General features: G+C 39.3%; 1 protein-coding gene across 2 annotated transcripts in view; it reads left to right on the top strand.

The window, feature by feature from the left end:
- The window catches only part of mapkbp1 (mitogen-activated protein kinase binding protein 1), a 90,648-nt gene that overhangs the window by 43,336 nt on the left and 29,720 nt on the right, over positions 1-17,592 (top strand). For both annotated transcript variants that reach the window (XM_039741056.1, XM_039741055.1), the window contains 2 exons: positions 12,517-12,642; positions 13,536-13,606. In XM_039741056.1, coding sequence (XP_039596990.1) covers positions 12,517-12,642; positions 13,536-13,606 — 197 coding nt within the window. The remainder of the gene's footprint in view (positions 1-12,516; positions 12,643-13,535; positions 13,607-17,592) is intronic.

Raw genomic sequence — 17,592 nt, 5'->3', positions numbered from 1 at the left:
TCGCGTGGGCATACCCAAGGAGGTCCTCACGGACCAGAGTACGCCCTTCACTTCGGATACGTTCAAGGAGGTGGCCAAATTACTGCAGATAAAGCACCTGAAAGCGTCAGTCTATCACCCGCAAACTGACGGGTTGGTGAGCGATTTAATCAGGCGCTTAAGCAGATGCTCCGCAAGGTAGTCAGCGGGCGGCAGGAACTGGGACCAGCTCCTCCCGCTCGTGCTTTTGCCTACGGGAGGTACCCCAGGCCTCTACGGGCTTCTCCCCTTTTGAATTACTATACGGGCGACAACCCGGGGAATCCTCGACATCCTAAAGAAGGCTGGGAGGCGAGGCTCTTCCCTCCTCTAATATTTTGATGCGTGGCGCAACTGCGCGACCGACTCACAAAGATCAGGCCCCTCCTAAAAGAGCACGTGACTGCGTGCGCAAGCAGCGCAGGCCGGTGTTACAACCGCAACTCCGTCCTCAGGGAGTTCGCCCGGGGACGAGTTATGGTGCTCGTCCCGACCTCCCACTTTCGAAGCTGCTCGCTCACTGGCAAGGGCCTTACGAGGTTAAGGAGAGAAAGGACTGCGTCGACTATTTGGTAAAACAGCCCAACGTCGACCGAGTGAGAGGATCTATCATGTCAACCTGTTAAAGCCCTGGAGATAGAGAGGAGCTCCCAGCTCCGTAGGTCACTCTCCCTTTTACAAGCACAACTGCCCTTAACCTCGTGAAGAGCTGACCCCCAAGCAGCGGCAGGAGTTAGCCCAAACACTCCGAGCCATCCCGAGGTAGTGGCGAGTCACCCGGCGGACCGCTGATTGAGCCGCGATATAGTCACGGGCCGGGGTAATCGTCCGGGAGAGGCCCTACCGACTCCGGAGGCAAAGCAGCGCAGAGGTCGAACTGGAGGTGAAGCGTATGTTGGACATGGACATAATTGAAGAGAGCCATAGTCCCTGGTCCAGCCCTATTGTCCTCGTCTCCAAGCCAGGCGGCTCCTGGAGGTTCTGTAATGACTTTAGGCGTCTGAATCAGATCTCCAAGTTCGATGCCTACCCCATGCCCGCATTGGCGACCTCCTTGGCGGCTGGAGTGCGGCTCGATATCTGACTACCCTTGACATGACAAAGGGTATTGGCAAATTCCTTTAACGGCATCCGCAAAGGAGAAAGCGGCCTTTAGCACCCCTAGCGGGCACTGGCAGTACAAGGTCCTCCCATTTGGGCTGCACGGGGCCCGGCGACCTTCCAGCGTCTGGTAGATAGAGTGCTGAAGCCCACCAGTCCTATAGCGCCGCCTACCTGGATGGCGTTGTCATCTATTCCGGCACCTGGGAGGAGCATCTACTGCAGGTCGCAGCTGTCCTCCGAACACTGGCTAAAGCCGGCCTCCGCATAAACCCCGGAAGTGTTTTTGGATTAAAGGAGGCCAAATATTTAGGCTACCTCGTGGGACAAGGACAGGTGCGGCCACAGAGCTCCAAAGTTAAAGACATCTTAGAATGGCCCGTCCGAGTACCAAGAAACAGGTGCAGGCTTTCTTGGGGCTTGCGAGTTACTACCGCCGGTTTGTTCCCGTTTCTCGAAGAGCAGCACCCTTGACTGACCTGACAAAAGGCTCCCTATACGTGGTGTGGACCGACAAAGCAGAACAGCGTTCAGTGACCTAAAGAAGGCCCTAACGTCGGCACCTGTGTTACGGGCCCGATTTTGGGCTCCGTTTATTCTCCAGACCGGCGCGGACACAGGCCTGGGTGCCGTGCTGAGCCAAAGCGTCGATGGTGTCGAGCACCCTGTGATGTACCTTAGCGGAAACTGATGGACGGGGACCGTGCAGCGGCAGTGGAGAGGGAGGCCTTGGCCATTAAGTGGGCAGTGACCCACCTCCGGTACTACCTGCTGGGTGCGAGTTCGCTCTGGTGACTGATCACGCTGCACTTCAGTGGATGTCCCTGCACAAAGAGTGAATCCGCGGGTCACCAGGTGGTTCCTGGACTTACAGCCGTATAAGTTCACTGTCACTTATCGGCGGGGGCACCCTTCAGGCCAATGCCGATGCCCTCTCTCGTATTCACGACCTCTCGGTTAGGTCCGCCCGACCTGACGGTCCTGGGCTAAGGGGGATGGTGTCACGCCTTGCAGTAGGAGGCAGCGGATTGATTCGACAGCACCTGGGAAACCACTCGCCGCCAGGGAATGGTGGGGTATTAACTTTCTCCCTCTGCTTCCTCATAGGAAAAAGACCGTCCTGCACCATAGGCATGGATGACCGTCGCGATACTTCCGCCCTTCCTCCGCCATCTTGCCCTGACGTCATCCTTCCCATCCTCCCTTGCGGTCCTTCCCGACATTCCTCCACTTCCGGCTCCTCCCCAATAAAATGGCGCGGCGCCAGGAGTCGGTGTCGCGCATATGAACTGTTTAGTTTATGATTTTGACCTGTTTTTTTCTGTACAATATACGGGGCCGGAAAACCCCAACCCTTGCTACTGTCTCTCTCGGTCTTTTACAATATATACTGTGGAGCCGACCTGGACAGACAGGCGGACATGTTGTTCTTCACCACCACACGTTTTATTTACAATAATATTTACAATAAATGGTCACTAAGACCCAGTCCAAAAGTGCACAAACCCCAACACACAGTCCTGGCCACACAAATGCCTCTTCTCGGGCCGCCTCCACACCTCTCTTGTGCCTTGTCCTTCTTCCACCCGACTCCAGCCCTGAATGAAGGGAGACGGCCCCTTTTATACTCTCCCGGATGAGCTCCAGGTGGTTCCCGGTATTCCCCTCTTGGCCATGCCCCAGCGTGGCGGAAGTGCCGGCTGTCCTCCCGGCAGCTCTCCGGGTATCCTTCTAATTCTTCCCCCCAGCACTTCCTGGTGTGGCGGAAGTGCTGAGGCAACAGGTCCCCAAGGCATTGGGGCGCCTCCTGGCGGTGACCACAAGCCCCTGCAGGGTGGGGCTTCCATGCCCTCAACTCATGGCCCCCAAAGCAACTAGGAAGGCGGCCCCCACGTGATCCAGGGTGGGTGCAGACCCACATCCGGTCCCTCACGCCGTCCCGGCTGGGTCGTTGCCCCTGGCATCCCTGACAATACATATATATAATAAATGCATAAAAATCATTGTGACAGCAACCAATAAGGCCAATAAAGGCATTTATGAAGAAGCGTACAAGCTGAGGAAGTGTAACTGAAGCAGCATGGTTTTCATCAGGGTAAGCAGATTCTCAATTTGGCAAAAAAATTAAAATAAATTCTAGATTTTTTCCTTTGCTTGTTGTAGAAATTACGGTAGACTCCTGTTTCTTAGAAGTTATAATGTTTCCTATATGAAGAAGTATAGATAGCAGTCATAATCTCTGGAGAGTAATTCTACTGAGACAGGTGTAAATGAGTACAATGACCTTTGTGACTAAATATCCATAAATGGCCTGCCACTCAAAATACACTAGATTGAATAAATACTCAAAGAATCACTGGGGCAACTTAAGAAGTGTGACTCCTTTTTAAAATATAGCTCTCGTAAATTTTTCCTGTTTTCCTTTTTGACCATTCATGGGCTTACAGTGTACTTTAGAGTTGAGTGGTCTTTGACTCACATCTCTATGCTGGATTCAAAACTTAATTTTATCATCTGATGAATATCAACAGAGTCCAACCCATCCTTTTTTAGACTGGCTGCTTAAGTACTTTACCAATCGGTTATCAATTCATAGTTGGACCGTTGCAATTCTCTTTTAATTATCTTCCTATGTAAAGTATTAACTGATTAAAACAGGACCAGAATGTTACTGCCAAAGTCTTGACACAAAAAACAAGCGCTGTGAACACAATATCCACTGTTACCTCACCTAAATCAGCTTCCTGTCAGATACTGTATCATCTGTTTGTCTCAACACTCCAAAATACCTGTCTAGGCTGCTTACACCGCATAAACCTTTTATACAGTGGAGATCTTCTGACGCTGACCTCCTCACAGTTCCAAATCTCCATTACACAACATTTGACATACATATTAAGCATGTGGGTCTTTCTCTCTGGAACTTTCTTCCCATGCTCAATATGTGATGCTTCATTAGTGTCAACAATCAAATTCAGACTGAAAATCTTGTCTGGCTTTTTAATTACCATCCCCTTTATTGATGATTTTTAACAGTTCCTGCTCCTCATGGACACAATGCTAATCTTAATAATCCATATACCTAGCTATAGCTTTGGAAGTTCCATCTACAATTTATCAATGTATCCTATCCAGTCATTTTTTTAGTTATCACTATGATGTCTTCTTCCTTGTAGTTGTATATCATAGCTGTGATTGATATTTAAAAACTCCCTTCTTTTAATGTGTCAGTCACACGTCTGTTTCCATCTTTCATGGCTAACATTTTGTATTTGCTAGGTTTTTATACTGTATCTACTTTTTTATGTACAAATGCAAAAAATAAGTAAAAAGCTCCTTTTACTTTTCCCTGTTGTTATTTAACACTATTTGAAATAAAGACTAAATTGAAATTGGACACTGTAATCAACTAATATGCATATTTTATGTTATTTCCTGTTATGTTACAGTATACTCACAAATATGTACAACATTTAGTGCCCTATGAAATTGTTATTATTCTTAGGAGTTTCAATAGTAAAATAGTTGATAGTTCTGGATTTAATTCTGTGACATTCTTTATATTAGGTGGAATATTATTCAGGTTTCATTAATATTATAATATATTTGGCAGATGCCTTTACCCTTGGTACTTTACAAGTCCTGGAGTCTTTACAATTGTTTACTTATTTTTTATAGTTTGACTTGCTCAACGTTACTTTGTGAGTCAATACTGGAGTTTGAACTGACAACCTTGAAGGTAGTTTTAAAGTTCAATGTGCATTTACTACTATGGTACTTCTTGGAGACCTTGTACATACACATTCTACTACCTGTGGATATATTGTTTGTTTAGCACTCATGATAGTTTTCTCAAGGGATTACCTTGTACACACTGATATATAATTGCAAAGAAGTTCATTAAGCCACTGACAGGTTCATAGGTTAAATGGAGGATTTAGTTCTAAACTTAACTGGAAGCCCATTAAGAGATTAGAAGTAATGTGATTGGTTTAACTGCCTAGTTATCCAAGACAGATTTCATTCTGCCCAAAGATGTCCTGCATGGTGCTATACTAAATTCTCTTTCTGCTAATATGTGTACATGTCAAAGGATTCCATCATAATGTAAACTCAGCACACGATCCAGCAGAGTCAGTTTTCTTGTGTTCCCAAATGAGCAGGGCTTTCTTACACCCCCAATCATTTACATTAGTTCAACTAGCATTTGGTGAGGGTATCTTTGCATAGACTTTATTATTATTATTATTGTTATTATTATTATTATTATTACTTATAAGTTACCTGATTCCTTTATTCAAGATGACTTAAAGAATTTGAGAGATACAATTGATTACATTTTTTTACGTCAGTTGAAGCCACATTTCTTGTCTGTAGCTTTACGGCATAGAAAGCTAGAACATGGTAGCTTATGGATACATATTCATGTGCAAATCTGCATACTCCAGTTTTCTATTAATAGGTGGGTGTAGTGTGAGAAAGTGTCTATGTTGCAAAATGTGGACTTTCTGAATTATTTTTGAGTGCCTGTTTGTACAATGCCATTGTATATAAGTGTGTGTGATTTATGTGATTGCATTGGTACCACTATTCGAAATTATATGCCTTTTAGTGGTGATGATGTAAGTGAGAGCTTTGTGTTGGGCATTACTGGTTTTAGGAAATGACATGCACTGGTTAAATGCACACCCTATACCTGTATATGTGATAAGGAGATTACTGTGTGTCATCTGCTAAAAATAGGTAAACTGGGATGTTCACTGTAAATGTCAAAGGTAAGAAAAAACTATAGAGAGTAGTGTGCACTGCTTGTAAAATGACTAGATGTCATTTTCCTATTCTAGATTTGGTCTACTTTTTTAGATTAAAATATAAAGCCTAGTAAATTTTGTATGACCCATCACACTCTCCCCACACTCTGGTTTCTCTCTTTCGTAGATTAGCATATAGAGGTTTCATTACTGTACAACCCCACATGTGCTGTGATCTGATATGTTAGCTTTGAACTCCAGATATGAACAGCACGGTGGTTAGCTTTGCAGCCTGTTGTATACAGAGTTCTGGATTTGAATTGCAGTTTGGTCATTTATGTTTGTGTGACCATGTGTGTATCCACTATGCAGTGATCTGCCATACTATGCTGGGTTGAATTTTGCACTGTAGTCAATGGGTCTGAGACAGACTCTGCTCCCCTACTATCCTGAACTAGTGATGCTATGTTATCATAATATACTGTGTTGTATATTTGTATGAACTTCAGCATTAAGGAGGAAAGCTTTCTTTTAAAGTATGATTTTTTTCTAAATCATACGGCCTAATACTGTCTGAATTCATAATTAGTGTGAAGCACACCAGTGACTTAAATTCTTCATGTATTTGCCAGTGCACCCATAGATTTTAAGCTAGCAGGGAGTACCCTGTTTGTGTTTTCATCCCTAAGCCAATGTTGCTTTACAAGATAGGCCCTGTTGTGCATAGTGCACACAGTTGTATTCTGCACTTCATTGCTGATTGAAAATAAAGCAGCTTACAAATCACACTTGTTACACTTTCCTACTTCACGTACGTTTTACTTAGCTCTAGATAGACATGACAAGTGCGTAGAGACTTACAGTTCTGCCATTACTTTACTCTCAACTAATCACCAAACCAGCTACCAACTTCCTCAGGACTGTGAATGTACAGATGAATTGCCACAATATTGCTGGAAGCTTTCTATTTACTGTTACTATAATAGTAAAATCTATAACATTAAAGAATATAGGACTTCTTTATTTTTGTGATTTCAGTTTTGATTTCAACAAGATTTTGCGGTTTTGTGCATTTGTATGGGCACCTACTTGTGAAGCTGTACATATTACTTAATTACTAAGTCAAAAATTAATACACCAACAGTAGGGTAAAGTCTTTAGGCAAGATTGTAATGCATTTAATGCATCATTACTGTTTATTATCTAAAGCAGGCTGAAAATGATTACAGTGTGAATGTGCCTTATGGAGAAGTTTGGTTACCTTGTCTGTCAGTATTTGGTAAGACGTACTTTAACATAAATCACAATCAAATTATTTTTATAATTGTTTTATGCTTTTGGTCACTGTTAGTGTTGAATTTTTCCAATCACAAATATCTGTTGTCATTTTTCATGCACAGTGTTAAAGCCTTTCTAAAATCAGAATCTTTTCTTTCATTACGTACTTAATGGTTAATTTTGAGATGTGATAGATCACTAATTTCCTGAAATATCCAGCCTCTGTTCAGTTTAGGTTTCCTCACTGGCTCATCGATGTTGGCTACTTGGACATTTTATGTATGACATATTGAAACAAATTGACTTATTGTACATATGACTTACTATGTAATGAGGCTATATGGTGCTGTTGGAATTTAGGTAAAGCATTGTGACTGTTGTGACTTACGACACCACTCCGCTGCAAAGACTGGGGGAGGCAGCATGTCCACAGCATTACCTCCCCCAAGAGCGCTAGGTGCCAGCCCCCCCACCCAGGTTGTAGTGGTGTCTTGGACTCCCGCATTGCTCCATGGAAGCTGGAGTTTGGTGCAGCCCCGTTGGTTTCCATGGGCGCTGCCAGGGGGGCTGCAGCTGCTGCTTAGCCCTTCTGCCGGAAGTAGACCAATGAGTACCTAGAGCACTTCCGGGTGCCTTATAAAAGGAGTTAGCAACCACTACAATGAGAACCAGAATCAAGTTGGAAAAGACAAAGCTTTCCAGGAGTGTTTGGAACTGTGCTGTTCACATTGAAAATAGGGGAAGGTGTTTCCCACAGATAAAAGAAAGAAAAAATAAAAACATGTGCCCTACACTTGTGTCCCACATCTGTCTGTGTCAAGTTTGGGTGACAGTGCGTCCCCTGGTGGTCCACACTGTCACTAGCCAGTTTCTGTTTAGTCCTTTCCATCTCATGCCCTGTGATTCAACCCTTAATTTGCTTTGTCATTCCCAAATGATTTTTCAGCTGTGCCCCAAATATATACAACACATGGAACAGACAAAATGAGCAGGGTAGTGGTATTCAGGTGGCAGAATCTCTTAACTTTAAAAAAAACTTAATCTGTTGGAAGAGTTTGAAAACCTACAGCCTTGAAGACAATGTCAAAAAAAATCACTGCTAGGAGTGTATAGCATGTGAAGGAATGTAATTTGACAAAAAGCAGTCCCTAACTCTGAGGAGTCTTCAGATGTGGAATGAAAGGTATAATCTCAAGTCCTTTCAGTTGGCTGTTGCATTTACTTATTCTTCCTCCCTCCTGGACAATATCTTCTCTGCCCCTGATTGCCAAGCAAACCTAAAGCATAATATGGAGCCCTGCGGGAGTCTAACCCCACTTCTTTAGACTTGAGTAAGGGTTCTTTTTTCTGAGGAGTGACCTGTTTTTCCTTTAAATGTTTCCCTTTGTGGTTATAGCTAAAAAAGTTCACTTTTTGTTTTATCTGTTCATGGTAGTTTGGTCCAAAAAGTTTTTAGCTTATCAGAATATTATTCTTTGTGATGAGATCATAAAAAAGGTATCTTTCTGAAAACCCCTCTATACCAGATTATTTTTATGCAGGCAACTCTGAGCTGTAAGTCTGTGGACCAATACTCTGCTATCAGTTAATACGTTCTGAAGGTCCTTTGCATAGAAATATGATTTCTGATTTGCATATTGTATAAGACCAGTTTTAAATTACTTCTCCTTTAGAGACAATGTATGAGTCATTGGGTCTTGACTTCCCAGTTAAAATAATTGAAATAACTTTTTGTAGCCTTCCATTGCTTTGTAAGAGTCAATTATCTTTATTTACCAGTCCTAAGTCATCAGCTTAGAGGAGCTCATGTTAGTTTAGAGTTGAAGCAACACCCTTCGAAGGTAGAAAAGTCAGAGGATTTTTTCAACTGTAGAAATGTTGGTACCTGCCTTCACTTAAGCACTAATGACTCAACCAGGTTTTGAGATCTTAGACAGAAAACAAAAAATTAAATGTACAGTATATAGTACTAGGGGATGCAGATGTACAATTTAAACACATTTTTATTTTCATGGGAATTGTTACATATGCATAATAGAACTATTTTACATTATAGCGAGTAACTAACTGTATTAAAAAAGAGTAAAACATAATAATTTGAAAGTAAATTTTGTTTCATGTTGCGTTAGAGTTATTTGATGAGTAGTTTGATTTTGTTCGGTTTGGCTTTGAAATTAACACGCAAATACTTTTTAAACTTACTCTATTACTGTAAAACTTCAGTAAAAACATTTTTTAATGAAATTTTCGTCAAGTTTGACGAAATGTTTGACTTCATCGTTTCTTGGTGCTAGGATTGCCCATTTACTAATTTTTTCTGTTGATAACCCTTTGTGATGAAATGCTTAAATAAGATTTGGACATAATATGTCTTCTTTAGTTGGGAACTTACAGTGAGGAAAACGTTAAAATTTATAAGAGCTGAGAGACCAGAAACTGTGTCTGTCAGATTCATTCACACAAATGAAAGGTGAGATTACTGTGTGCGTGGTTGAATATGGTTGAGAGGAGGGAATGACTTGAAAAAATCTCATGGCCAAAGTCTCATTTCACAGGACTTGAAAAAATCTTTTCAAAAAAGTCTTGTCTCTTTTCTTATATAATAGAGAGCTATACATACTATTTGCTACTAGTAATTAATTCTTGTCATGTGCAAGCCAGTTTGTTTTTCTTGCGGAATGGATAATATGGTTTATTGATAGTACACATCAGAAGAGAGAAATTTATTAGAATACTAAAGACATACTGATGAAGTATAGAGATAGTTTTAAACTCACGGCTAAATAACTGTGGAAGAAAGTCAGACATATGAACTAATAAAGAACAATCCAGGATAGATACATGTTTTCTCAAAGATTAAATTACAGTATGTCTTTGGTAAGAGTGGATTTTTCTGGGCCTCAGGACCATGATATTGATCCATTAATGAAAAACAGTTTTCCATAGGTTGTCTTCAAATGGCTAAGAATTTCTTGTCCAACAAGAAAATGTACAGTATATAGAGCATTAATGGAAACAGATAAAGACAAACTTAAAATAAGTAATGCATACTGCAAGATATTTTAAATTTTCCTTAAAATATTTGAAGAAATTCCTTATGATTAATCTTACAAAAATAATTTCTCAAAGAATATTGTGTTATTTTGAGAATAGTATATTATCTCACAAATATATGAGACTCAATGATTACAATCTCAAAAGAATATCTTAAATAAAGCCAAATTAATGTGCATCTTTAGTAAAAGAATTTTTTTCTTTTTATTGTTCCTGTTATGCATTTTTTGTTACCATTTCCTCTTGTTTATCTGAGGTATAAATATAAGTTTGTACATATGTAAAACATTTTGTGAAACATTAACATGGGTAAATCTAAAGCATTTTTAACACAGAAGTAATGTAAGATTGTTGACCTGCACACATTGGGCACTTTTTATATAAATATTCATAGGCAGCAGAAAATATCATTAAGCACAAGGCCATAATAAAACATTTGAGAAGTATGAAACAGTTTAATATTTGCTTGAAAGAGGACACATAAGCAGTTCCTTTGTTTAGGTAGTTTATGGCCAATCTGTGGAGGATGGCTTATAGGCTAAGAGCCCAAACACTGTCACCCTTGCCAAGCTGCTTATGTACATCCAATCACCCCCATAAATTCCACATCCTGAATCAGTCCTAAACACTTAGGGGCAGAGGTGGGTTAGGTAAACTTCAAAGCACCACTGTTCTTATCAGTAAAGTAAAACATGCTCCCCGAAACACTATCTAATATTACATTTGCTTTGTCTAGCTTACAAATCCAAATTATATATCACCTTATATGCTAGATATCACTCCACCACAGATGCAAACTCAATAGTGAGAAGCTTTTTGGGAAAGTTCCACTAAAGAATAAACCATAAAATGTTGTACCTGAAGTTTACTAGGCATCATTGGAACTACAAATGGAATTATGTGTTGTCTTCAGGTAAGATGTTAATTGAACTTTTTAGTCATGTTTACCATTGTCATATTTGGTGCAATGAACAGCACCTGATGCCTATTCTGTGATTTTGTGGTGGAGCATTGATGCTTTAGGTCTGCTTTGCTGCAAGTGGACTAGGGGCTGCTGTGAAGGTTAATGGAATAATGAACTCCATTACTGTATATTCCAGAAAATATTAGTCCAAAATCTGCAAGAAGGCTGAGACTTGGCAGTGACTGGACCTTTCAACAAGGAAATGACTGCAAACAAACATCAAAATCAACATATGTATGGTTACAAGAACACAAAATCAAAGTTTTGTAATGGCTATCTCAGTCTCTAGATTTGAACCTACTTGAAAACCTGTGGTGTGAATATAAGAGACCAGTCCACAAGTGCAAATCCTAATGAAAAGGAAACATTCTACATGAAGGAATGATCCACGATTCCTTTACAAGTGTTCTCCAATTCAGTTAAACATTGCGGAAAAAAGCTGTTATTTTTCCCAGGGGAGTCTTTATTAAATATTAATCATGGGAGTGGAAATATTTTTGTATACCTGCACTTTCAATAAAAAATGTGTTACTAAAAAAAGGTTTTGATGAAGAAAAAAATGTATTAATATAAAAGATAAGGACTATACATTTGCTTAAACCCAACAGATCACTCATTGAAAGTGAGGTTCATCTTTGATATTCATGTTTAACGTATTTTCTTGAGGGGTGTCAATAATGCTGGAGTTGACTGTATAGGTAGTAATAGTGAATAATTATGCAATCAATTATTTTGTGTTTTATATTTGCAATTAATTTAGACCACTTTGCATAGATCCGTTTTCACTTTGACATTGAAGAGACTTTTCCTGCTGATCAATGTCAAGAAAGCCAAATTAAATCTACTGTGATTCAATGTTATGTAGCAGTAAAATGTGCAGTCTTCCAAGGTTTGAATGCTTTTTGTAGGCACTGTACATACATATAAAATATATATATATAAATTAATCCACTATACAGGTTCCCAGCATTTTGCATAGAACTCAAAATAACAATTGAATTCACCACTTTATTATAATAAAAAGTGTCATGTTTAACAGTTTAACAGTCGGTTTATATTTCTGCATAATGATTTGCTTGTTTGTGCAAATAAGAAACTAAGACAAGATTGTACATTTCTTAATAATGTATTATATTGGTTTATAAGATAATTTACTTTCTCACATGACTGAGATAGGTGTTAAAGGACAGTGAAAGAAAAGATGTTCAGGACTGAAGGTTTCGGCACATGCTGGCACTTAATCCTAGTATCATATTTGTGAAGTGGGAAGATGTTTTTTGTTCTGAAAGCAGTTTTGGTGTTTTGCACTTGTGTTGCAATCAGCTCTGAACCTCTTATTTTCCACCTCAGGTCTCAACCTTTTGGCAACTGCAAGTCGAGATCGGCTCATCCATGTCCTGGATGCTGGGAATGAGTACAGCTTGTTACAGACACTTGATGAGCATTCCTCATCTATAACAGCAGTCAAGTTTGCTGGTGAGTTTTATCTGGGTAATGTTCCTTCCTCCAAAGTCACAAGGACATGGAGGTTATGTTGAATTGCTACTCTAAATTGTCCTGTGGTGATCTTACATGGAGTGCTGTCCAGGTTTATTTTGTGCCTTGTGATATGTTAAAAACCTGTAATAGAATAAACAGGTTTGAGGGATGGAGAAACGAGGAATTGGAAAAAATCCTTTAGCTTACCTGACAAGCTGATCTAATGTTTGTAAAAAAGACAACTGTCAGTCTGACTAACTTGTTTGGGAAATAAGCAAGGTACAAGTAACAGTGTATACTGTATACCATATAGGTATTCCTTAGCTTTGCTGTAGCGAGTAATATGAAACATCCAAGAATTATAGTTAAGTGAGACCAGAGATAAGGGGAATTGGGGACTGGTTATTTGGTTGACATGCTTATCTATACTACAGTAAATGCTTTCCATTAGAGTGTCAACCTTGTGTTATTCTTTACTGGAATGCTCTTCCAGTTCCAAATCAGATCATTTGGTTGCAGATAAAAGTGTTCCACCTGAAGTAGACAGGATTCGAAGGGGCTTGCTGACACTTGTGTTGCTAAAATCTACTGTATTTTTGCTACTAAGCTCTTCCCCCATTTATTTCAGTTTACAGAGTCAGCTAGCTGTCAGTTATTGTGTGCTCTGGTGTGGATGTCTGTTGCAGTTTTCAAGAGAAGGTGACACTTTGACTACAAACTGCCTACCAGTCTTTATCACTACACTAAGCCTTATGTCTGTTTTTGTATTGGAAGTCTACTTCCAGCTACTATTGGTTGAAAATCAGTTGCTAAGCAGATTTAAATGCTGTGCTGGGCAAATGATGCACTCTGTTTCTGTGGTGATTTGATTTTTTTTTTTACTTTTACAGCCAATGAAGGCAAAGTCAGAATGATCAGCTGTGGTGCAGACAAGAGCGTCTATTTTCGCACAGCACAGAAGGTAATCGAACACCTGATTAACCCCTTCCCTTCATAAAATCATGCATATGATTTTACTTGCAAATTGAGTAATTCCTATTTCATCAAGGCTCAAGCTTGTTTAAAGTCACTGAGAAAAATCAGCAGATTCTTAGTTACCATAGTGGGAAGTTTGGTCTCAAAGAAATGAAATGGGAAGCAGACAACAACACAGTTTCCTATTCAGGACTCTCTGGGCCACATTTTGTAGATCTTTGCTGCCTTATTGTCCCCAGGCTGTGGAACTTATTAAAACCTCTGTCATCAGACATGGGGAAGTTCATCATGGCTTTGGAAGAGCCAATAACATTCTGTTTGAAACAAGAATCAGTTCCATTCCTTCAGTAAACATATTCTGGAGTTTTAGTTTAGAAATAAACAGTCTGAAAAGCTTTTTGATAATTTCTTGATTAGGGGTGTGTTTGTGTGTGAGAGAGAGACAGACAGAGCGAGAAAGATATCTTCCATTTGCTACTTTCACAACTGTGTGTTCTCACTTCAAGGCAGCATGACGTAATGATTAAAGCATTAGACTGTAATTTCCAAGGCTACTTACTCAGTTCACACCTCTGATTCTTTGTTTGCTTCTTAGCAGATTTGTTAAGTGGCCAGTGCTCCATCTGTAAAACTACTTTTATTATTTGAATATAGCTTTCTGTGTCTCAAGGGCACTGGTATTGTGTTCATTATGCCTTTCAGTGTTGATTTTGTCTGACATAATTTTTAATGCTGCCACCTCACGGTTTCAAATTTTAGCCTATTCCCTTAGTGTGTTTTTTTTTTCTAATACGCCGTTTATTTCCCACATCTAAGTAACATGAAGGTTGGGTTTATTAGCAACTGTACATTTAAACAGAAATGTTGGTATGCATGTGACTGTGTCCTGTAGTGGACAACCATCACATCCAGGTCTGCTGTCTGCTTTGTAGCCATTAGTGACAGGTTAGGGCCCTGCACCATATGAACCTTAAAAAATGGATTAGGCTGGCTGTTGAAATAAATAGATAAATGCATAAATAAATAAATGTTTTCTAATTTTTAATTTGGCAGCACGGTGGCGCAGTGATACCACTGCTGCCTCGCTGTAAGGAGACCTAAGTTCGCTTCCCAGATCCTCCCTGCGTGGAGTTTGCTTGTTCTCCCCGTGTCTGCGTGGGTTTCCTCCTGGTGCTCTGGTTTCCTCCCACAGTCCAAAGACTGCATTGGCGATCCTAAATTGTCCCTAGTGTGTACTTGGTGTGTGTGTGTGAGTGTGTCCTGCAGTGGGCTGGCGCCCTGCCCAGGATTTGTTCCTGCCTTGCGCCCTGTGTTGGCTGGGATTGGCTCCATTGACTGATTTTTGATATACTGTAGCATTGAAGATAATTTAACTGCTGAATATCACCTATATTATAAAGAGAAAAGATTTCAACCCTAAAAAAGCATATGTTTAAGACCATGTTGTAAACGTCTAGTTCTAGAAAGGTGCAATGAGTGCAAATGGCTGTTTTTATGTCTCTGTGTAAACCAAATAATTTGAAAACAAAGTGAGAATATGTCATGAATCATTTACAAGTGACACAGACAAAAGAGACAAAATCCAATCTTGTACCAATCACAAGTCCACATTAATACGTTTTAGAACCTAAAATTTAAGGATACGTTTGCTATTTTTCAAGTCGACGTAATTTTTTCACAGTCATATTATACAAATATTTGCTATAGGTAATTATGTTTTTAAGTGAAGCAATTTTCATACAGTCATTTTTTAAAAAAATATTTTGCCTCTTCTTGAAACATGAAAACATGAAAAAGAAGCCTTAAAACTTACGTTAGTTTACAAGCTAAAAATACCCCCAAGCATTGATCCATGTTTTGAGGTTACATATATATAGTAACACAATGTATTCATGTCATTTTCAGAAAAATGTATGTATGTGTGATTCTGCCATTTTCAAAGAAGTCCAACTGTGCTCTTTTTGCTAGTGTTGCAATTGATGTATTTGCTGAGAGTGATTTAAGCATTTAGGGCAGGGGTGGGCAAAGTCATTCCTGGAGGGCCGCAGTGGCTGCAGGTTTTTGTTCCAACCCAGTTGCCTATTAAGAAGCATTTACTGCTCAAGTAACTCTTCTGCTTCATTTTAGTTGCCTCAGTCATTAGGATTTTGAACCCTTATTGCTTATTTTAGTCTTAAACAGCTGTTCTCTTGGTTTATAATGGCTTTTTATTAGCTAAGATTCAAATGACAAAAGAAAGCAGCATTTCCCCATTTTGCTTGTTTCAATTTACACCTGTGTGTATTGTGCACTATTTGGTTTAATTAAATACTTGGGAGGAAAGTGAAGAGAAAAAAGGGAAAGGTAGAATATTATTCATAAATTTTAGACTTCATGTCATTTAGATGATATCATTAGAAAGAAATAAAAATTTAGGATATGAGAATGACCTGACATGGCAGAGTTAAAACACTAACAAGCCATGAAATTGAATTATTGGCAAGGATTGTTTTCTAATTAAGCAACTGGGTTGTTGCAAAAAATCTGCAGCCACTGCGGCCCTCCAGGAATGACTTTGCCCACCACTGATTTAGGGTGTACCTGGTGCAGACCAGCCCCACCCAACCTATAATTTCTTTAAAAATAATTTTTATTCATGTATATAAGTGTTTTACATAGCACATATTGACATAAGTAAAAATAACTGCAGATACAGAGTTTAGTTCTGACTTTTGCAGAGATTCCAGTTATTAGACTAAAGTTCCACTCTTCTGGTGGTGAGCTCAGTGGTTTGATATTTGCTTTTGTATATGTGTGTTTTTAACCAAACAGTATCACTTGTCAGCAGTTTTATCAAAGGCGAAGTGTTTTACTTGCTAAATATTAAGTTGAAATTGCGTCAATGGCATTATGTTAGTAGCCTTTGTGGGAAATAATGTAATGAAGTGAGAATAATTTTTGATTGATTAATGTTAATTAGTTGGTTATCAGTTTTGCCTTTGACTATGCCAGTAATTAATTCAATAACTTCGTAGGTCCACACATTATGTTCCTTACCTTTTTCTGTAGGAGGGGTTTTCAACTGTTAGACTTACATCAAGATAACTAAAACACATAAATGACACATTTACATTGTGATATACTTTGCAAAAATATAACTGCATCCTGTTCTGGCAGCTTCATTCACAAGGCCAGAACTACTTGGATGAATTACATCTGTAACTGTTATGTTGTTGCAGCAACATTGAAGTGGATAAGACAGTCTGAAGATGGATGAATGAACCAGTGGGTGAATAATTTGATGTCCATTAGCTGACAAAGCCAATTTGGCTATGAAATTGGATTTCACTGCTACATATATGTTCATTAAACAATCAAAGAGAGTTCTATAGACATATATTAATCTTGTGTTTAATGCACACTGCAGCTTTGTAATGTCTCACATTGACTGTGACTGTTGCTTTATCTTTAGCTAAGTCAGAAGTTTTCTTTATTTTTAGATAGATAGATAGATAGATAGATAGATAGATAGATAGATAGATAGATAGATACTTTATTAATCTGGTGTGTATTTCAGAGGTTTTGTTGTTGCTTCTTTTAATATTTATTTATTTAGCTTTTGTAAAACAATAAATATCCTTCTTGGGACAAATAAAATAATATCTATTATTCTAATCTCATTAGTTGTTGTCTTCAGCATTTCTCATATTTGAGTTTAAGATCTACTCTAAACTTATAGTTGATTACAGTTTTTTAAATCATTGTTAAGAGTATGTTACTGATTGTCCACAGTTTGTAAACAAACAAAAAATTCTCAAAATTGGTTTATCCAATTCTGGACTACAGGACTGCTAGTATATGTCCCAGCAGCATCAGGGGCAAGGCAGGAACCAACCCTGGATAGGGTGCCAGCCCACCACAGGGGCCTCTTAATCACACACTCGCAACCATATTCACATTCACAATGGACTAATTAGAATCATCAGTCAACTT

This window comes from Polypterus senegalus, chromosome 18 (assembly GCF_016835505.1).
Source record: "Polypterus senegalus isolate Bchr_013 chromosome 18, ASM1683550v1, whole genome shotgun sequence".
NCBI lineage: Eukaryota > Metazoa > Chordata > Cladistia > Polypteriformes > Polypteridae > Polypterus > Polypterus senegalus.
The sequence above is the reverse complement of the archived record's forward strand: the minus strand, read 5'-3'. Positions and strand labels throughout refer to the sequence as shown.